The following is a 22,866-nucleotide window of genomic DNA, read 5'->3' on the forward strand; positions in this document are numbered from 1 at the left end:
ATGAGTTGGGGGGGGGGGGGGGGTGTGAGATGGGGGGGGGGGGGTGAGAATTCAATTTAATAATTTGTTTAAAATAACACCCTGCAGTGAGGAAGGTTTATGAAGGCATACGATGTCATTGTCTTAACCACATCGTACCCACTGGTCTGCTCATTACCACGATACCCTAAGTTGGACCATGCCACACACTCTAGAGGGGTGTCAATCAAGAATCAACAGCGGTCATGGGTGTATAAGAAACCCCTTGCCTGCATGTACACAATCGGTATAGTTGTCAAAACTTAGTTAATTGAGCAAACAGCAATAAGCTGTACAAAAACACTCAAACAATTTTGTTTTACAACAAAACAAGTTAGGCCCTACAAGCAGAGTTCTTTCGGTTAACTAGGACATCCTTTTAAAGACAGTGGACACTATTGGTAATTGTCAAAGACCAGTCTTATCACATATTGTAACACAAAAATCCTGTGTTAATAACCACAACAATACGGAGCAATGAAACACACTAAAAACCAGTATTTCTGCTTGAATTCCTGACCGTTTTATTGCAGACGTCCAATCTTTATAAATTCACAAATCTAGACACAGGAAAAACATCTCCAGGCGAGCGGGTTTACCAATCTTCCAGCAGGGGGCCAACCAGCAACTAGCTCCACCGCGGAGCTGTGCTGGCGCCCTCTACTGGCTGATTGGCACGAATGTTACAATATGCATAAAATAACAAACCTCTAAAACTTTGAGCTCAGTTGGTCGTCGAAGTTGCGAGATATGATCGAAATAAAAGAACACCCTTGTCACACGAAGTTGTGTAGTTTTAGATGCTTGATTTCGAGACCTCAAGTTCTAAACTTGAGGTATTGAAATCAAATTCGTGGAAATAAACTTCTTTCTCGAAAACTACGTCCCTTCAGAGGGAGCCGTTTCTCACAATGTTTTATGCTATCAACCTCTCCCCGTTAATTGTTACCAAGTGAGGTTTTATGCTGACAATTATTTCGAGTAATTACCAATAGTGTCCACTGCCTTTAATGAAGTGACCGTAATTTTAAAAGGTTTTCCAGGAGATTCGAGCGATTCAAAGACAGACAGGAATGACATCGACTAGTCCAAAATTAATACTTATTTAGGATTCATTAAAATAGATAAAACAATACTTCTAATCACAACAATATCTTATTTGAACATATTTGCCTATATCAGCGAAAAGGCAAATCAGCGAAAAGGCAAAAACACTCTAAGTCACTCTCCATGTTTCTGGGAGAGCGAGAAAATAAAAACGAACAAAGATATTGCCAAAATTAGGGAGACCGCCAACATAGGACTATATAATTCAGTTGGCAGTAGATTCTGGTCCCCCCCCCCCCCCCGGAGATTCTGTTCCCAGCAAACTGTGTAAAAAATTCTCCTGAAAGCGCCCTCGTTTGAATCCTCCTCTTCCAAAACTTTCATATGACAGAATATCCGGGGACAGATTTTTCCAGAACACCAGCACATTAATCCGGAGGTCATTGGTTCAATCCCGTTCTATACGTTGTTCTTTGTTCTACCTATAGGAAAACATCGTTTCTTTTGTTTGAAGCCTATACGGTACCATGGAATTCATTTCGTAAAAACGATCAATAACTTTGTAATGCAAACTCACATTAGTTTGTGTTCGAAACAATTGATTTTAGTTGTGAGTATTCGCCAGCTTGTCCCATTTCACATAAAGATCACAGGCAATGTATTATACATAAAAAGAGTTGCACTGGATTTGTAATAATTTGTTCGTTATCCTTTAATTCAAATTTTGTCAAAGCGTATAGTTGACAATTTTTGCCCTACATAATTTTGAGAGCAGTAAGGGTCCGTTGTGTTTCATATTCGCATTTAGATCCACTTGTCCGATAAGTTTGGACAACCATAGGATTGACCACAATTAGGCCTTGTTGTCGTTGAAAATGTCAATGTGCAATTTATAACCTTCGCTTGTCTTTTTCCAGATGACAACATATCTGTGGAATGAAAATAAAAACTTGGGTTTCAGACCAGCAACTTTCAATATCTATAAAACCACGCATGTGTTATTTTTATTATTATTTATTGTTTTTATTTTATTACTGGTGGTACAGCTTATACAAATGGGGTAAACTAAATAACGACATGATGACGTACTTGCCGACAGCTAACTCTGACCCATCCGCTTTACCGAATATATAATGTCCTCTCTCATACACCGTGTCGTCAGAGCCCCCTAGAGGTCCGACTTCATCAGTTATGAGCTGGCAGGAGGTAGCGCCCATGTCTCGCATCCCACCCATCACCTTGGGGACAACTGCATGAAAGAGAATTCATAGAAAATAGCAATGAACTTTAACGTAGATTAAATTATTTTCAAGCCTTTCAAATTTGTTGGCATTCATTTTCATCGTTTTGTGTGTGTGTGTGTATAGATAAGTTGCAATAGACGCCATCTTTACGGGCAAATTGCATTTAAGCTTGCAGGCGCGTCAAGCGCTCAGTTTATTAACGCAACCACGCTGTTTACTAACCAATCAGGCAACGAGTTTTGTGAATTCTGCGCGTGCTGCACGCCGTTCTCGCGCAAAACACATGGCTATGGCTATGTGTTCCAAATTGCCCGTAAAGATTGCCGATTTACGTCATGTAGGAACTATCTATTTATAGATATGTTCTCATTGTTCGATGGTGGGCAGGCAACCCTTAACTCCTTCAATGCACTGGACATGTCAGTGACCAGTATTCTCACTTGGTGTATCCCAACATTATGCATACAGTAACAACTGTGTGAACATTTGGACTTAGTTGGTCATCGCAGTTGCATGAGAATAATGAAAGAAAAAAACACCCTTGTTCCTAAAAATTGTTTGCTTTCAGATGCTGAAGTCATTTATTATTTGAGTGAGAAATTACCCCTTTCTCAAAAATCCGTTACTTCAAAAGGAGCCGTTTCTCACAATGTTTTATACTATCAACAGCTCTCCATTGCTCGTTACTAAGTAAATTTTTATGCTAACAATTCCTTTTGAGTAATTACCAATAGTGCCCAGTGCCTACAACCAAGGGTATAACACTAAAAATTATCTCTTGACCCGTGCGAAGGTCTTGAAACCAATACTAGCCACCTCCCCCAGTAGTGTCAATTACCATGGTTTCCGATGAGTGTGTCCGCTCCCTGTGGCATCATTCTACAATCCTCAGTGTAGAGACTCTTGAGTCCATCCAGATCATTAGCGCCGAAAAACTTCCCAAATGCAGCGTTCTGCTTCTCAATCGCTTCCAACAAATCTAGATATAAAAATTATAATAATAAAAGCATATGAAGAACTAGGTGTGCATCTGCTCAACGCCTTTCACGGCGACCCGTTTAACACGGGAAATTCCCTTCAAATTCACACACTCGGGAGACATTTTCATCAGTTTTAGAAAAGTGATTTTGTTAAACTTACAAAGTCGCTCGGCATCGTATAGTATACATATTCCTCTTTCGAAAAAGTACACTTTTTATATAAATAAGAGCCAGTAAAGAGGGGCACTTTTGGGTTGAAAAAGATGCATTTTGACTAAAATAATCAGTTTCCTACGGAGGTCACACCACATTTTGTCATTTTTTGCGGGGGTTGTCCCACTAAGTTCAACGGCAAACTCGCTAGCAATCTCGCACCACCAGAAGTCGGACAGTTTATGAAACTAGATAAAATAAGCTTTCCATCCATGTAACATGTTTTGTGATTTGTGGACTGGAAAAAGGGACACTTTTTGTGTCAAATCATGAAGTCCGTTAGAGAGCTTGCACCCCAGAGTCTGGACTACGAGCCATATGGATAGTGCGTTATGTGGCGGAAAGCTAGACCTCTTCAAACCGCGCAAAGCACAAACATCGTTCAATCGGAAGCAGAATACGTCGGTTGGCAAAGCTTTTTGCTGTTTTAATTCATCAATCTTTATGCCTCAGCAATAAATTTATATCTAATAAGGATTTTGGTTCAACAATGTAGCGTTTTTAATGTCCAAAGGTATATTTGAATCTTGGAATTTTGTACTTTTCTTCGACTCAAAAATCACTCGACGTGGCTGGATTACTACATTTAGTTAATAGGGGTGTTTTTTGCAGAATATGTGGTGGGCATGCCAAAAATGCTAATACTTCGTAAAAAAAAATTCAAAAAATTCGGGACTACATAAAATTATCATTCAACACATTAGTAGAAGGGTTCCATGTCCTTTTTTTGTTAAATGATGTACAGAAATATCTTGACGAATCAAGTTTGTCATTGTTTTTGTAAACTATGTTCAATATTTCTGTATAATAATTGTAATCTACTGTACACATGCGACTTTCAATGAAATTGACTTATTACTCCTACTAACTGCAATGTTTTTGTTTTAAATAAACCTTGTGCTTCCTGCCACTTCTTACGAAGTTTAGAAGTATGCTCCCCTAAAATGTTAATGAATTGTCCCATTCCTGGCTGTGCACTCAAGCCCTACAGAGTCGGCTCACACACAGCGTGAGGGATTAGCTGCTTACAATGGGGCCAAAGTTCTTCATATGGGCATGTTATAGCCTCAAATTCTGGGCACCGTGACGCTCTACTGACTTCCAACTAACAGCATTTTTGTAGCCTTGCTCAAGGCAGTCGAATTATTCACTCCGAAAAAAGACCGCCGCTGTATAAAAACCCACCCGTATTCACTGTGCGTAAAACCCACCCGTATTCACTGTGCGTAACATCGCACGACACGATGCCCCGTACACTATCCGCATGCGGAGGCCGTCAGGCCGACAGCCTTGTAGGATCTGTGTTGAAGCCACTGACCTCATTACTATAATAAGCGAAGAGTTCCCACGGTCAGCTCATTACCATAATGCCCGCGAAAGACGAGACATGTTTACCCCACAAACCACCACCACAGACGCATGATAGGGTCCAAAGGTCGTGATAAGGGAAGTGCGTGATTGGGCGTCAAAATGAATAATTCATTTGCCTCACATCCTGTGTTGTCTGATAGGTCTGACGAACGATATACATATTCATGAGCTGCATACTAGCATATCCTCGAGCCCCCCCCCCCCCAATTTCGTCCACTATTGGAATTTTTTCAATACAACACATTAAAACGGGAAGATACAGATCCGACAAGGCTGTCGGCCTGACGGCCTCCGCATGCGGTTAGTGGTGTACGAGTGCGATGACTTGTGTGAACAGTATTCGTGCGATGTGACAGTGTGTATACGGGTGGGTCATTCGGTGTGATCGCACACGCCATGCACAGGGTATACGGCGGGTGGGTTTACAGCTGCGTCTTTTCGGAGCGAATAATGTGACTGCCTTGAGCAAGGCTACATTTTTGCTGCAAGGTATGTGGAGCTACATCAATTAAATGGGGGAATGATTTGCTTCTTGAACCCCCCCCCCAACTCATCTAACTCATAGGCCTACACTTTATGAACATTGAAATAACCGCAAACAATCGTTCATCATGAAATGCATATTCATGAGCCTTTGTTTAAAAGGAAAATACCGGTCCCACTGCAGCGATAACGAGAACGATAACGATGCAAAAAGAACTCATTCCATTGGTTGAATGAGCGTTGAATGGTTGGTCTTTAGCCTTCAAACAATCTGAAATGTAGGTTTATACTTTTTCTCAGTGTGGAACATCAGCGTGGAATTTCCTGTTTGAAACCTATTTGCCTCCGAAAAATAAACGCCAGCTTGGCTGGACGTTCTCCACTGCCTCTAAAGTTCCCCATCATAGACTTAAAGATTGGAAGTGTCCTTTGCAAATCGTAAATAATACCCTTGCCCTTTAAAATATGAAAATCCAGGCTGCTGGGACTATGGACTATACGAATTGACCTTATGCACATGACGTCATTTCAGTAGGGCACCCTCACCTAGAGGTCAAAAGGACGTTGTTCATTGGCCAATCCCGTGCGCCGCGCGTACAAATCTGTGCGTTTCGATTGTTTCGTCACTGTTTTTCCTCTAAGATGGCGTCTGGGTGACGTCAATGCATAAGGTCTATTTACCAACATTGGTTATCTAACTGGCATACTGATAGATGTATATAGGCCTAGTTTATATGGAAAGGTTCTTGCGGTAACACCATGTATAATGACTATCTCTAATGAGTTGGGGTGGTTCTGAAAAGAACCGGTTGGTATAACTCTAACTCTCCAACTAGGTTTTATTGTTCTGTAATCATTTCAGACTAGTATTTATATTAAGAGCAAAACTGTAAATACTGTAGGCCACAGCCCTTATATTCCCATTAAGAAGGCCTAGTTGACGAACAATGCTTCAAATGGTTTTAGAATGGTCAAATGTACCCTCTTCCTTTTCTAGACTATCTGTTGTTATTTAAACGTGGGCTTGCGCAACAAGAATATAGGCCCTATTGTTTACGATGCCACAGGCGCATTTCACACGCAAACGAAAAACACATCCACGTGCAACTTTGCACATTATACCTTTCAATACGGGATTGTACACATAGATAGGCCTAAATGTAGATAAACATTGATTATCTTTGCACACAGGTAGTGTATTCAGAGATTATGATATAGAATGACCATACAGGCAACGCCAAACCATCATGACCAAGGATAGAACATACAGAGTAAGGACCTTGCTCTATGGATAGAATCATTGGCCCAACCCCAACCATGTTCTTATTCGTACACGGCCCAAACTACACTTACACTCCATTTATTTTGAAGTGAATACTTACTGGCCATGGTGTGGCAGGTGGTTTCTTACAAAGAGCTGTGTGTGGAGAGTTCTTGCTGTTGTGCGACGGCTAATATAGAGCTGGGTCTGTTGGTGTGTGTGACCATAGAGTAAGGTTACTCTATGGTGTGACTGTACGATACGTGACACAGGGAACATTACACGTCATGGGTTTAAAGGCTGGCAGAATTGTGCATGGCCCTTTTATAATAATAGAGGGGATAGTTCAAATAGCAGGGTCAAATTTGGCAAATTCTTTTCAACTAAACTCTAGTGCTACTTTGTCCGTGGCAAACCACCATCGAGCATAAATTTGAGCTGTGTGTGCATTAGTCTTGCCCCGAGACGATATTGCTCGATATTGGAAAGTGTACTGCGCTAAGCTGTAACTCGCTAAAGCGCGCCCTCCTTCGACTGGTTCGTGGGGCAAGACTAGTCTCCGGCGAGCTAGACTACGCCGGAGTCAAAGGAGGGCGCGCTTTAGCGAGTCAGAACTGAGCGCAGTACACTATCCAATATCGAGCAATCTTGGGGCAAGACTATGTGCGCATCAATGCGGGACGGCTGTGCGGTCTACACGTGCACGAGGTGGTTCTACTGAGCACCGACATACGCCCTTTTCGAATCAACGGCTTCGGCTCCAGATTCGGCTTAGGCTAGCCCACCTTGTTGAGCTGTTAATGGCTCCGCTTTTAACATCGGTCTCATCACTGTCACCATTACAGGCCACCTTCGATACATGTCTTAAACGCTAAGTTTTCAAAGGTCGCAAAATGCGTGGTAGTTTGATTGCAAATTTCGCCCATTTAAAAAAGTCCTATACTACTCCAACATACCTCATTTTATTCCTTACATTTGTGGAATTACTATGACACATAACAGGGCTTACTAAATGATGAAAATTGGTCCAAAAAATCGTGTACAAAAATTACATTTATCGTGACATGTTCTTGGGCGCCGTCATGTTTTAATGATGCTCCTCTTGTTGGACGTGAGAAGTCAGGGCACCAGGCAAATCTTGCAAGTCATGAATATCCAAGAGGTAATGTTTGTTTGTTTGTTTGTTTGTTTGTTTGTTTGTTTGTTTGTTTGTTTGTTTGTACGTGACGCGGTATGGCTACGCTGATTTATCAATCAAAAAACATGTCACGTTAAATATCATTTTTGTACACGATTTTTTGGACCAATTTTCAAATCATCACATCTAGACAAAGTCATCATGTTTGGGAATGCCGAGCATCACAAAACAGTGTTTTTCTGGGGATGGCACAGGATTGGGACTTGAGTCAAGTCTAGTGTTCTCCCCGAAATATGGCACAGGCCTTAATCGATGAAGTCATTAGAAACAAGCAAATGGGTACGCGCCACATCGCACAACTCTCACTCAATAGTACCCACAAACATACAACAAAACATTAGTCAGGCCCTACCAGCAGAGTTCTTTCTTTAAACCAAGATACCCTCTCTATTATGAAGTTACCGCATTGTTAAGGGTTTTTCAGGACATTTGAGTGACTCAAAGACAGACAGGAATAACCATCGACTAGTCAAACATTAATATTTATTGAGCATTACAATAATATAGATAATCAGACTTCTTATAACACCTTTTTTATTTGAATATATTTGCATATATTACTGTTATAGAGATTCGTCAAATTGTTATCAGTGAAAAGGCAAACACACTCCAATTGGGCACTCTCAACAATGAAAGGTGTCGGGTCGATATGCTTATCATAGTTAACATGATTGGGTTCCCAGAGTCACACTAAAGGGAAGGTACACGTTTGGTAATTACTCAAAACAAATATTAACTTAAAACTGACTTGGTAACGAGCATTGGAGAGCTGTTGATAGTATAAACATTGTGGGAAACGACTCCCTCTGAAGTAACGTAGTTTTTGAGAAAGAGGTAATTTCGATGACCAATATTGAACCCAAATGTTCACAGGCTTGTTATTGTATATGCTTATGATGGGATACTGGTCTTAATTACCAAACGTGTACAGTGCTTTTAATCTGTTGGTTCTCATGTCACACTTGGTGGTTATCATCATCATTGTATCATAAGAGATATCATGTTTAATGTTGGTTCTCTTTTTACTTATTTTCTCTTGAAAAAAGGGTACCTGATGACTAAACATTGCCCCAAATTTACGTGGTTGAAATGTTTGAGACCAATATACCAGTGCCTCGCAACGACTATCCATGTGCTTGTAGGCATTAATCTGTTCTTGAATGGTTTTATCTTTGCAGACTCGCTCATTGGAAGTGCATCGTGATCGAACATAAACAGTTTATGTGGCATCAAGTGGAATTAAATTTGTTTAAAGAAGTTATTTTTTTAACACAATGCCATGATGGCAAGTACATGCAGGCCTACGATGTAATTGTCTTAGTGTCAATCAACAGCGGTCAGAGATTTGGTTAGGAGTGTACAAGAAAACACTCTGCCAGCAAGTACAACACCGGTATAGTTGTCAATGGGCTATTTTAATTAGATGAAACTAAAAACTTAATTAATTGAGCAAACAAAGAAGCTGAAATTAACATGCAAATGATAATGGACCCTTCCCATGAAATATGCTAATTACATTCACGCATGCGTACAAACCCTATTGGTTTGCAAACGCCAGAGTTGTGCACTAAGCAGACGCACAAACGCGTCTGCGTCACGCAGCCATGAGCCATGTACAAAACATAGGCCCTTTGCGAAACCACGGCTTTGGCTTTGGATTCGGCTTGAGGCTCCGTCTTCTCGTCTGAAACCCTGGGCGTGTATACGCAAATCACGCGCAATATTGTCAAAACAACCGCGGGCCAAGCTAGCCTGAGCCGAATGCAAAGCTAAATCCAGTCGTTTCGAAAAGGGCCATAGATATAGAATAATTCTATATCTATGGTACAAAACAGCGCGATGTTTCCTTATTTTTGTCAACCATAATGTTAGTGCGCACGCGCTTTGTGCAATTTACATTTCATGGGATCAAGGGTCTTTTGATTTAGTTGTGAGTATCCGCCAGTTTTTCCCATTTCACAACGAACACAGACAATGTATTTTATATAAAAAGAGTTGTACTGCAATGTACTAATTTGTTCGTTATTATGTTAACTAAATTATGCATCTAATTAAAGAAAATGAGATACTTTGGCTGGCTTTGGGAAACCTGGTGACAATCAAAGGATAAAACCAAGGTTTGTGGTTAGATATTAAATAAAGGAAAATGACTTGGTGAAATTCGTCTAGAAGATCGGTTCCAAAATATAGAGCAACCGAGAGCTCAAGACTAGGCTTACACAGTGAAGTAAAAGTATAATATGATCATCCCTAAATTACATCTCCATTTTCATTACGGTTTATTTGATTTTGTTAGTTTAATGGCAAATTGGTAATAGTTTAAAGGCATTTCAGGCTAGGACAATAGAGGACGCACTCTAACCAGGGGGTAACCAGGGGGACATACCTTACACAACCCCACAATTGTCTATACAGTATACCCCATAAGGTTCACACGAACAAAATCTAGATACATGTAGTGCCCTCAAAAAGGGGAATGCCCCCCATTAAACAAGTTATGCCCCGCCCCCAAAAACAAGTTCTGTCTAAAAAGGCGAAGGGGACTGTACTTATTCTCACGCGTATAACGCAAGAGGAATTTGGATGGAGGGAGAAGTTTCAAAGTTGAAAATTTTTACCGGTAGTCCCTGACGTGAAAATGTAGACCGAGACATCATCCATGATGACTCCATCTCGTACACTCTTAGGAAGTGGATCACTCGTCACACCCCACGTCATCACCTGGACCATACCCGCCGGTAGAGGGAGGGCATCGACTTTACCGTAGACCCATACCTTGATGCCACGCTTCTGGAGATCTGGTAGGATCGGTTCCAGGGCACTTAGAAGACGCTTGTCTGACAACCGAATGATCATAAACGTACAATTTGACAATTTATAATTTAGATGACTGACTCGTAAGGTGGTTTCAAGTTTTGATGAAGGTTCGCGAATCTGAATGTCTGAAATAAGACTGTCTCTGAGCATTGTGATGTTTTGTTGTCAACTTTCTTGATGCTAACTGTTAAAGGCACTGGACACAAATGGTAATAACTCGAAATAATTAATAGCAAAAAACGTACTTTGTAACTAACAAAGGAGAGCTGTTGATAGTATAAAACATTTGTGAGAAACGGCTACCACTGAAGTAACGCAGTTTTTGAAAAAGAAGTCATTCCTCACTCAAATATTTGAATTGAATTCGAGACCTCAGCTAAGGTCTCAAATTCAAGGCATCTGAAAGCACAACACTTGTGCGACAAGGGTGTTTTACTTTTAACTTATTTTCTCGCAACTTGAGTTCAAATTTTCACAGGTTTGTTATTTATGCATACTGTTGAGACACCAATTAGCGAGACGACTGGTCTTTGACAATTACCAAAGGTTTCAAGTGCCGTACTCCGAAAATGAATGGCCATCAACATCGTCTGACATATTCTAATGTGAAATTCCACACAAAATAGGACTCCTTATTGTGTCAAAGTTAACTCTGTATTCTTTATAGTGTTATATCGATCAACTTCATATTTTGTTATATTAACATGACTTTGCAGATTGTTTTATTAAGTTGTTTCACGTAAAAAACAAATAGTCCGGGACCAAACAAAAAATAAGTACAATACAAATACTGTAATAACTTAAAATCACTCTTTAAAATGGAAATGTATATGAAAAAAACAATTCCTGACCAAGTTATTTATAAACGATCAACTATAAGCGATGACAGTAGTTGCACAATTATTATTGAAGTATTGACAATACCTTTGTCAATGTGCAGACATTTCGTTTTCCCCGTTCAAATGTTATGAAACAGAGGATGTGGGCCCATACCATTTTCTGTAAAAACATTGTAAAGATTTCCGTATCCTGCCACCATGCACTTGTTCACACAAATATTTACCAAAAGGAACATCTCAATTGAGTGAATTATTTCATAACGAAGTGATAAAGTGGTGGAGCCTGACATCATATGTTTGTATAAATACCAGTTCTGGCCCATCTGAGGATTAGCTGATTGAGAATCTATGTAAACGGTTCGGGATAAAGCATGTGGGCGTGTCAGCTTATTCATAAGCAGAAGATCAGACCATTATGTTAGAACATAATCGAAGTCTAATAACACCGGATAGGCCTACTGCACAGCTTTATATACAGGGGCCAATTTCATAGAGTTGCTTAAGCAAAAAAATGCTTAAGCACGAAAATAGCTTGCTTGTTTTACACATGTTACTGGACAGAATTTCATGACATATACATTGCTTGTGACTGGTAGTTAGCTGTTGTTACTTTAGCATAACAATTGAGTAGAGTCTTGGCCGGTAATCTGATTTTACTAAGCATGATTTTGTTTGCTTAAGCATAATTTTGTGCTTAAGCAGCTCTATGAAATTGGGCCCAGTTCTAAGAATTATGTATAAGCTACAGTTATATGCAACGCATAACCATTTTCGCAAACAACATGTTGTGGTTCATTGACTATAAAAAGAACGCATGTTCTTTTTAAATAACTGTAGCTATTGTGTTGTGTATTAAATTCGTTCCCCAACTATTCGAAATCACAAAGCGTGGGCTAATCTTCTCACATATTTTGCATTTTACACCATGAGCCATGACATATAATAGCTAAACAGATTGGAATTAGATGAAGTTTCCTGAAACTAAATAGAAGGCAAAGGTACTTTTAGCTAGTTAGCATATCTCATTTACCTTCGTGCTCTATAATGCGGATGCATTTCGTTTTTAAGGTAATGCTTGTGAACTGTGAACTATGCTCGTGTAAATTTTGACCTGACCTGTTTCTTCCGGTATTACAGCTTACCTTTTCCAACCATAACAGCTCTGACTTTACATGCCTTGATGCAGTGCAAATTAAAGAGCACTGCTCTTTAAGTTGTAATTCAAGAAAGCCGTCTTCAGACCAAGCTTACTGCAAGCCAACCATGTCACCAGAAAGCCAGGGTCATTCAGCATCAAAATGGCAGCCGAATCCTTGCACAGTAATCTACCATCACTCTGCATAAATCTTACCAGCCTGTTCCCTTCCTTGTCCAGATCACTAAAAGTATATTTTTCATCTTGATAGAGTAAGAATGTTTTATCAGGAGTTTCCTTCACGCGTGACTCGAACACATCAATCATGAAGATGTGGTTTTTTCTCCATGTACTTGAGCCGTTTTAGGAGCAGGTAGCTAGCGTACAGCTCCGCAATGTCGTCCGTGAGTCGAGGGCCATATTTCAACCGGAGGTAGGCTGCTCCTAGGACGGGGAGACCCAGTACGGCAGCCGCTGCTGCTCCGGCAGCCCGGCGGTATGGAGAAACTGAAGTGGACATTCCAGCTAATAAATCGAAACGGTGCAGGCAAACTTATTGTTAATCAACTGAATTTTAAACATATCTAAGCTCAAGTGTTTGTTTAGACCCTGCATGTTGCCGGACCCATGCCTAGCCTGGTGGTTGAAGAGCATGTGTGTACTGTAATTGCAATGTCACTGATCTATGCTCTTTGAACCGTGCACGTTATAACTAATAAACTTTACCAAGTCCATCGGGACTATAGTTTTGGGTGCCGCTTATGCTCCGGACACTCGACAGTCATACCACCTCCATTGTACGTACCAGTCGTTGTCCGGTTTAGGTTGAATAAACTTTTGCCAGATTAAAGCTCGTTTTAGTATTGGAAATTTCTGTCCTGCCACGGACTGTTTTTAAAGTGGCTTGGACCATAGAGCAAGGACCAACCTGCTCTATGCTTGGACCATAGAGCTAGTGCTTGGACCATAGACTCACGTGTCGTTTTTTTATGCAGCGTTCTATTGCAAGGAATAAATAAGTGAAATATGAAGAGTGTCTTTGATTATGGAGCAACAAACGTCGATGTTTTACTGTATGCTGTAACACATATCATCATAATAAGCCCACTCTATCGTCTAGAAACTATTAACATAGAAAAACTACTCCGAGATCAGACCGACTCGCGAGTAGTAGGACCTTACACCTACTCCGCTTATCTTGTATGGTCGCCAATTGTAATGTTATTTGAAATTCATGTTAGGCTACAACAACATGATGTACCTGTATAGTTCTACCATAGAGTAATATCTCTGTCCTTACTCTATGGTTCTACATGGACTATATTAGTTGTCCTCACCATTGTTCTCACAGAGTGAGTCCTCGGGTCACAATGAGGTTCTTGCTCAATGATTCACAAGTGACTAGTTCAGCTCTAGCTTTTTTCACGGTCACACCCCCCCCCCCCTTTGCGACACTGGTAGGGAATACATGTACTGAGTGTAGACCTACCACTTTCTTTGTATCGTAACTGTAGGTCGTCCCACACTGTTATAATACGGATCATGCTCTCATATCAACTAGCTGTTGATTACCGTACTGCGGGCAGGTTGTTGCTGAAATGATGCAAATTCTGCAATGAAAGAATAAGCTGCAGTGCGACCATTTTACCATGGGGCTGTTGTTTACAATTGTCTGCTCCCTCTTGGCCGGCATTTTAGCCGTCTTGGTCTACATTCTCTGGACGTACCCAACTTTCTTCAATGACCTCTCCGAATTCCTCCATGTGTTGAGGTCTTTTGTCAAACCAATCGAGAAAGTGAAAAGCAAAGGGTATTTATTTGTGGATGTGTTTGAAAGCAAAGTGAGGGACAACCCGAAGAAACCTCTCATCCTGTTCAAAGATGAGGTGCACACATACAGTGATGTGGATCGAACTGCAAATAAGGTGGCCAACTACCTAAGAGGGAACAAGATTGTCCAGGTACGTTATTTAACAAAACAATTAAAAAAAAGTTTCCGCTGCCACCATTTTTTCATTCATTATGAAATAAAATAATATCAAATTTTTATCTAAATGAGATACCATTTTTTTGTAAGAATTAGTGGCAGGAAAGTTGTCCATAATTTGTAATTATACCAAATGTGTTTCGATAAATTGACATAAATAGAAAACACCTGTGCAAATCCTACCCCAATCAGTGTAACGTGATACAAGCCATCATACATTTGGTGTGCGAAACGCGATCTACTTTATACTGAAAACTATATTATAAACACTACGATATTTGTATGCCTGAGGAAAGGGTACCACAACATTGAGCTAAAGTTCACGAGTTGACATCTTAAAATGTTAATAACTGGTCTAGTTTATCGTCTAAAATATTGGTTTCATTTGGTTTTCTTTGTAATAACTTATGAACAATACTTTGTTTATGTCCTCCAATTTAAACTCCTACAACCTCGCACACAATGCACCGAACCGTGTGCACAATAGTCAGCCGACAATAGACAACCCTTGACCCCGCTACTGAGGTTGTGCCTCAGTGTTTGTACGCTTAGCGCAGTTCACGTTTAATATAGGTTTTCTCAGTCAATTTCGGAAAATGAGCAGCAAATTTAACCACCAAGCAATTCTATTTCGCGCAAAAACGAATGCTACTCAAAAGGGTCATTCGATTTCGTTTCGGGATTAGTCAAATGTAATGTTGCGTCATTCGAATTAACAAAATAACCATTCAATTTAACAATTCATCAAAGCAGCATTCAAATTCGCAGACGCTTCTTGAGGCGTGTGTGTCACGAAAAAGAATGACGCTACGCTAAATTGAACATAGTGCCAAAGGAATTTGACTCGACCCAAAACGAAATTGAATGGCCTGATTCTGAATTTGAAACGCAATAACAAATGGAGAGGCAAAACAGCTTTAATTCGAACGCATGAAAATGAAATTGACTGCTCATCTGCCGAATTTGACCGAGAAAACCTATAACAAAAATAAAAACAGTATTATAAAGCAAAATATGAATACAAATTCCTCGAAGCGCTCAACAGCAAATGTATAGCATCACGAAAAACAAAAACTTTTGAGTTTATTTCCCAATTTGAGCCAACTAAAAAATTTATGTAAAATTAAGCCAGACCAGCTGTTACCTAAATGAAACTATTAAAAATACTACAAACACATTTGCATTATGACATGGCCTAAAGACAATTCCATTGTTGAAAAACAAACCAGCACTGGTTGGCATAGACGAACAAAATTTAAACAAAACATTTAATCGTGTTAACAATTTCGGCAGCTTTCAATTAAAAAAAAAAAAAACCCAATACGCAGCCCATGATTGGTTACTTCGTTTCCAACAAATTCACGAATTCAACAGTATTTTCCACCATTTTCTGTAACATTGTTACAAACTGTGTCGATCTGTTTTTTTGCTTTGCATTATTATGGCTTCCAATAGTTTCCCAACCTCAGAACGATCTTACAATAGGATCGATACGACAAGGACCCGTTCTATAAATCCTCGGATCGATATCCTAACAGGAGTTATTTTGTCAATTCGCGTTTTTGTGCGAATGGCACTGTTCGTCTTGTCTGTTCTTGCTTCGTGATTCGCGGTTCTTGTGTCTGTACACAAAAAATGAAGGCTGTTTTCTACAATCCTCAGCTTACTCTAACAGCCTCGTGCTCTCGCTCATCTCTTGTACATAGTTAATTCATAGTTCTTTATTTAATATTTGCTTTTAACAATAATTATATCAAATTTGTATATGCGCTTTTGATTTTGTTACTTTAGTATAATATATTATACTGACACATTAAAAAAAATGAAATAAACGTCATATTGATTTGAACTGAACTGTTCTTGCTCCCTCTTATATAACTTCATTTCTTGATGACAGGTCGGAGACGTCGTAGGTATCTTCATGCAAAATGAGCCAGCCTACGTGTCTACATCCATTGCCCTTCTCAAGTTGTACGTTACGGGAGCTCTCCTCAACATCAATCTTAGAGGAGAGGCTCTCCTTCACTGCATCCGAGTTGGTCAGATGAGGAAGATCATATGTGGTCGTGGTAAGAAAGGGAAGAATAACAAACTGTTCAAGAAACTCACATGAAGCTCACAATACATGTAATACTCTCTGTATCGTTCTTAGTATTGTGTTCCTTGTCGATTTGTCGTGTTGTTGTTGTTGTTGTTGTTGTTGTTGTTGTTGTTGTTGTTGTCGTCGTCGTCGTCGTCGTCGTCGTCGTCGTCGTTGTTGATGTTGTTGTTGTTGTTGTTGTTGTTGTTGTTGTTGTTGTTGTTGTTGTTGTTGTTGTTGTTGTTGTTGTTGTTGTTGTTGTTGTTGCTGTCTAGTACCACCATGCACCTCATTACTCGTCTGTGGTTATAAAGCTGGAACCAAATCAAAAGATGTGGTTCCTGTGAAGTGATGAACTTAAATTATTCTCATAAACTTTCCTTTATATCCAGCGTTGATCGAAGCAATGCGGGAAATACAATCCGAGCTGGAAGCAGACAACATCAGTGTATTTGTCATTAAGGAGGCGGGAGATGATACCTCCCTCACCGCTGGGTTCTTGACCGTCGATTTGGCGTCTCCCCTTGCGTCTTCTGACGTCATACCGCGGGATGTACGGAAGGGGGCTTCGTACTCGGACCCCGCCCTCTACTTTTACACTTCGGGAACTACTGGTAAGAACAGTTCAGGTCATGATGAACTTTATGTGATGTCATGTGCAGAAAATCAATAGAAGTTAATGATTAGACAGCTGAACAGATTGATTGGAATTTCTCAGACAAATCAGCTTTTTGTCTGCGCTGATTTTGTTATTGGCATTGATAGGCTACCGTAGCCTTGCTGTATGATGATGTCATGAGTTATGAATAAACCATCAGTGAATGCTACTACTTGAGTCCTGCCGTCTTAAAGGCAGTGGACACTATTGGTAATTGTCAAAGACATAGCCGTCACAGTTGGTGTATCTCAACGTACATATGTATAAAATAACAAACCTGTGAAAATTTGAGCTCAATCGGTCATCGAAGTTGCGAGATAATAATGAAAGAAAAAAACACCCTTGTCACACGAAGTTCTGTGCGTTTAGATGGTTGATTTCGAGACCTCAAGTTCTAAACTTGAGGTCTCGAAATCAAATTCGTGGAAAATTACTTCTTTCTCAAAAACTATGGCACTTCAGAGGAAGCCGTTTCTCACAATGTTTTATACCATCAACCTCTCCCCATTACCCATTACCAAGAAAGGTTTTATGCTAATAATTATTTTGAATAATTACCAATAGTGTCCACTGCCTTTAAGAACAGGTATAATGATGTACTATATTTTACATAATATGTAAGCAAACGCTACCTCCATCCATTGGTCATGTACCTCACATCAAATAACAGTAATGGATGCTAACAATCAGTTTGCAAATAGGAACCAGACTATTATGTTCATCAAGCCTCGGTTTGGTAACATTGATATCAATGGGAGAAATTTAAGACGGCTGCACCATGATAAGGTCTATTGATTTATTAATGAGTTACCAACTAAAATTTGTGATTTTGTGTTGTACGCTACATTTAATTAGAGGTGTCATTGTGAAGGTTTCCTTTGAAGAGTCTAAGAGCCCCCAGTGCAGAATGATTAAACAACATGAAAAATAACCCATTTTAATTGATTCCATTGTTTAATGTCATCAACCTTGCAGGAATGCCCAAAGCAGCGCGACTCACACAGCAAAAGGTTGTCGTAGGAGGAATGATCTTACAGTTGTACCATCTTGGGCCATCTGACGTCATGTACATTCCGCTACCATTGTTTCATAGTGCAGGGATGGTGATTGGATTGTGCAATGTCATAAGTGCAGGTGAGAATCTTATTTATTTATTTTACTTATTTTAAATCTTAAGACATAAACCATGCAAATACAAGTTGGACAGGGACTGGCAAGGTTTATGTGTAAAACCAGATCTTGTCTTGGTCCAAGACGTTACTATAGAATTAAGATGGTCTAGAATGTTACGAGAATGAGATCGTAATTTACTATCTCATACTCCTAACAGTCTAGACCATTCTAGAGCAGTCTCTAACCGACTAACAGCCGCAAAGTTGACATCTATAGAACCAGAGTGTTTGCATTTCCCCCTGCCCTGCCTAATGGTGAGCGTCCTCTTCTTTTCTTTAGGAGGAACTGTTGTACTACGAACCAAGTTTTCAGCTTCGCAATTTTGGAATGACGTAAGACAGTATAAGGCAAATGTTGTTCAGTACATTGGTGAGATATGTCGGTATCTCCTCGCTCAACCCAAGGTAAAGTACGATAAGTTTGGCTCGATTTAATCTTGCCTATACGGATTCAATCATAGCATTGTTTACATCGACTGCAGAGACTGAAAATATAGATTTGTTTGGAAGGGACGTTTGCGATCCGACCTAATCTCATGCTTTAATAATTTTATTTATCTGAAACAAAACGCTTTGAATTGTGTTTTGAAGTGTGTTGCTCGTTTTTATTTCGTTCTTGGAAAACTGTTTTTATTTCTTCGTATGAGCGTAGCGAAGGTGCATGAAATTAGACCAGTCCACACAAAAGTTCTGTACTGTATGTTATAACATTGTGCAATTGGGTAATACACTCTCCATTTTGATCTCTGTCTATGTTTTGCTTTTCCCTCACTGCAGTCGGATCTTGATGGGAAATACAGCCACACCGTCCGCCTGGCTATAGGTAGCGGGCTTGGCGAAGACATTTGGGTGGACTTCAAAGAGCGTTTCAACATCAAGCAGATTGGCGAGATGTACGCAGCCACTGAGGGCAACCGTGCTTTCTTCAACCTGGACGGCACAGTTGGGGCTGTAGGGACGTACCCACCACTTATGAAGGTAAGATTTAAAAGTTGGCTAGATCGGTGGTCTATTAGTGGTGTGACATCTGCTCTAGCAATGTAAAGATCCTAGGTTCGGATCCCACCCGATTGATTGTGTTCTTTTTTTTTCACTGAAAGTCGGGAAAGTACTGAGTGCAGTGTTTCAAACACATTAGTGACATAACTGATTAATTTTGTGTTATTTCACCGGACAGAAACTTGCGGGTGGTATTGAGATAATAGATTGCAATTGGGAAACGGCAGAACCAATCCGAGATGCCACAGGAAAGTGCATCATTCTACCTAAAGGTAAGTAAGGCTATTATATTAAAGTGTCAAAGTCTGTTGTAGAGTAGATTTTCTGTATATTTGTTCGTCACTTTGTTATTACTATAGTTTGTCACCAGTACAGTGTATTAGATATTTCTTGTAACATAGAACTGAACAAATTTAAGATTAATAAATAGAAATTGAAAATTTTTGGGCTTAGTGGTCTTCCACCATCATCTGCGTAATTTCTGTATTTTTCAGTTTGGCTCCACGTTTTTCATCGTTTAGCAATTGTCTCAATAACTTCAACGAAAATTTCACAAGGCCAATATGTAGGCGGGTTCCACATAACGTAATCCACAAGGCCCCAAACGACAAAAATGTAGTGGTAGCACCACGATAACTTGCACAAACCCTTTTCTCAAAAACATTCATACCATTGGATGTTGTGTACGGTACAGTTGATTCGTCGGTGTCCATTTGCTTGTCCCCCCCCCCCCCACGAATTAACACATTTTCAATTTTGCAAATTTCCTTTCCATGTCACAAAATTCAAGTGCGCAAGAAACACCCCGTTTAACCCAATTTCAGTAAGAATTTTTTTGATCAGAAGTCTTTAACTTTCATTTCTCTGTCTTTAAAACATCACCAGGTAAGACGGGTCTACTGGTGACGAAAATCACCCGTGCAGCCCCTTTCAGTGGCTATGTAGCCGGCCGGGCAGCCAACGAGAAGAAGGTTGTGAAGGATGTCCGTGTAAAGGGGGACTATTACTTCAATACCGGGGATCTTATGATGATTGATGAAACAAGTCACGTCTTCTTTAAAGACAGACTTGGAGAAACATTTAGGTAAAGCATTTCTACTACGACTTGTGAACATGATTATTAGATAATGTTGAAAGTAAGCATATCCTTTTCTTCGACACATATTTTTTCAAACTGATTTTGGGGGTTGTATTGATATTTTTTCAAATTCATAAATTTTCTGTCCCTCGTTCGTTCGTACGAAGAACATCAGGGACTTCATCATCTAAATATGAAGATCCCTAATAAGCAAGTTGATTGTCTCATCATTGAGCTCCTGAAGTCCATAACCACCGCGAGGAGATTTGTCGATAGGACCAGCATTGATAATATTTATGATCCATCTTTTCACTGGTACAGCTTGGCGGTGGATCAGCTCCAATTTTATGCAGAAAATATTGTGTAAATATTGTGTAAATTTCTGTCCCTAATTAGTGTGTATAGTCTGTCTATGTATAAGACATAATATGCTACACACAAAACGTATCAGTCCTTTCTGCCTCGAGCCGACGAGCTTCAAAACAGAAATATAAAATCAACAGGCATAAATTCCACGACTGACGCTTTTAATGGATGGAAATCTCTCAAATTCTGATATCAGTACAACAATTATTCAAAATTTTGAAACAGTCATAATGGTCCAACTTGCACAACATCGTTATATAAAGATCGGTACGCTGCAAGATAAAATTTTATTATTAAAAACTTAATCTTAATAAATTAATGTGCATGATGTTCCCATTGTTTACAGATGGAAAGGGGAGAATGTTTCCTCATCTGAAGTAGCAGCAGTTTTAACTGAGTTGTCATTCATCACAGAGGCAGTAATTTATGGAGTCAAAGTCAAAGGTGAGAGTCTGTAATTTTGTTTTGTATTTAGAATGCAAACTTGACTCATCACATGTAGCTATCATCAGAGGATTTATTAACCACAAATTGGTTTGGAATGGTAATGGTTGTGTGTTAATCAACAACATTGTAGTAATTTCAAGTTAACACTGAAACAATAGACCTTGGTACAGCCATCTTGAAATCTTCCCTTTGATATCAATGTTACCAAACCGAGGCTGGAAGAACCACATAGTCTGGTGCCTTTTTGCTAAATGATTGTTAGCATTCATTATTGTTATTCGGTGCGAGGATCATGACCAAGATGGAGGTAGCATGATATAGGTCTGTATAATCTGCCCGAATATAATATAATGTTTATTTTTGAAAACGATCTCGTAAGCAAACACAATTCTTCAAGGGATAGGAGAGTCAACGATACCACATCATTATTATAGCAAGAGTTTATAATAGTAAGAAATTCAAGTTGAACAAAACATAATGTTTTCTAAATAATTTCTCAGAATTAACCTTGAAATGGGGAACCGTTTATATATGGAATTAAGTTAAATTTGTTGAAGAAAAATCTTGAACTTTTGACATTTTGTGGTTTCTGGACAGAGTTTATAATAATTCAAATGCAGGAATATCAATTCATATACCTTCAGCTCCACCGAGTTTTTTTCACATTTAAAGACACTGGACACTATTGGTAATTGTCAAAGACAAGTCTTCTCACTTGGCAGTGTATCTCAACATATGCGTAAAATAATAAACCTTTGAAAATTTGAGCTCAATTGGTCATCAAAGTTGCGAGATAGCAATGAAAGAAAAAACTCCATGGTCACATGAAGTTGTGTGCTTTCAGATGCTTGATTTCGAGACCTCAAGTTCTAAACTTGAGGTCTCGAAATCAAATTCGTCGAAAATTACTTCTTTCTCGAAAACTACGTCACTCCCCATTACTCATTACCAAGTAAGGTTTTATCCTAAAAAAATATTTTGAGTAATTACCAATAGTGTCCACTGTCTTTAATAGTGATTCTTCTTTAGCCCCATACCAAGAGTGGCTTTTAGCCTTGTTTTTGGTGAACCTGCTTTAAACAAATTAAAACAAATTAAAACAAATTTTTATTTTCCATCAAATGATGTAGGGTATGACGGACGAGTAGGAATGGCGGCCATTGCCATTCAAGACGAGGACCAAGCCTCGCAATGGAAACAGCTCTACACCCACGTCATCAAACGACTGCCCATGTACGCATGTCCGAAACTGATCAGGATCAAAGGTCAAATGGAGATTACCAACACGTACAAGTACCGGAAGGTATCATTGGTGAAGGAGGGATTCGAACCGGGGGCATGCATGCCGGATCGGTTGTTCTTTATGGATAAACCAACCGAGACATATGTTACACTGGATGCAAGTTTGTATGACAAGATCATTAACAAAGAAACCATTGTTCATTAATCATTGATGTAGTTTTTTCGCATTTT

At 39.5% G+C, this 22,866-nt stretch overlaps 2 protein-coding genes across 2 annotated transcripts; one reads left to right on the forward strand and one right to left on the reverse strand.

Moving 5' to 3' along the window:
• Nucleotides 1-518: 518 nt before the first annotated feature.
• On the reverse strand, nucleotides 519-13,236 carry LOC139941634 (uncharacterized). Its single transcript, XM_071938220.1, has 5 exons — nucleotides 12,614-13,236; nucleotides 10,434-10,652; nucleotides 3,148-3,288; nucleotides 2,155-2,314; nucleotides 519-1,994 (listed from the first exon to the last, which is right to left on the reverse strand). The coding sequence occupies exons 1-5, from the start codon at nucleotides 12,624-12,626 to the stop codon at nucleotides 1,919-1,921; spliced, it is 609 nt and encodes a 202-aa protein (XP_071794321.1). The 5' UTR covers nucleotides 12,627-13,236; the 3' UTR covers nucleotides 519-1,918.
• Nucleotides 13,237-14,118: 882 nt separating this feature from the next.
• On the forward strand, nucleotides 14,119-22,840 carry LOC139941632 (long-chain fatty acid transport protein 2-like). The gene is made up of 10 exons (XM_071938218.1): nucleotides 14,119-14,567; nucleotides 16,491-16,662; nucleotides 17,066-17,287; nucleotides 18,307-18,465; nucleotides 18,784-18,908; nucleotides 19,281-19,481; nucleotides 19,681-19,774; nucleotides 20,388-20,586; nucleotides 21,293-21,390; nucleotides 22,524-22,840. The coding sequence occupies exons 1-10, from the start codon at nucleotides 14,256-14,258 to the stop codon at nucleotides 22,838-22,840; spliced, it is 1,899 nt and encodes a 632-aa protein (XP_071794319.1). The 5' UTR covers nucleotides 14,119-14,255.
• The last annotated feature ends 26 nt before the right edge of the window (nucleotides 22,841-22,866 follow it).

Source organism: Asterias amurensis, chromosome 9, assembly GCF_032118995.1.
Source record: "Asterias amurensis chromosome 9, ASM3211899v1".
In the NCBI taxonomy this organism is placed as follows: Eukaryota; Metazoa; Echinodermata; class Asteroidea; order Forcipulatida; family Asteriidae; genus Asterias; species Asterias amurensis.

Bases quoted from the DNA above. Each gene is read 5' to 3' on its own strand.
- LOC139941634 (XM_071938220.1), bottom strand. The intron at 3,289-10,433 runs GTAAAAATTTTC...TTTTATATCTAG, and splicing joins TTTCACGTCAGGGACTACCG to ATTTGTTGGAAGCGATTGAG. The intron at 1,995-2,154 runs GTACGTCATCAT...TTCATTCCACAG, and splicing joins TCAGAGTTAGCTGTCGGCAA to ATATGTTGTCATCTGGAAAA.
- LOC139941632 (XM_071938218.1), top strand. From the start codon at position 14,256: ATGGGGCTGTTGTTTACAATTGTCTGCTCCCTCTTGGCCGGCATTTTA. The intron at 16,663-17,065 runs GTAAGAAAGGGA...CTTTATATCCAG, and splicing joins GAAGATCATATGTGGTCGTG to CGTTGATCGAAGCAATGCGG. The intron at 19,482-19,680 runs GTAAGATTTAAA...TTCACCGGACAG, and splicing joins CGTACCCACCACTTATGAAG to AAACTTGCGGGTGGTATTGA.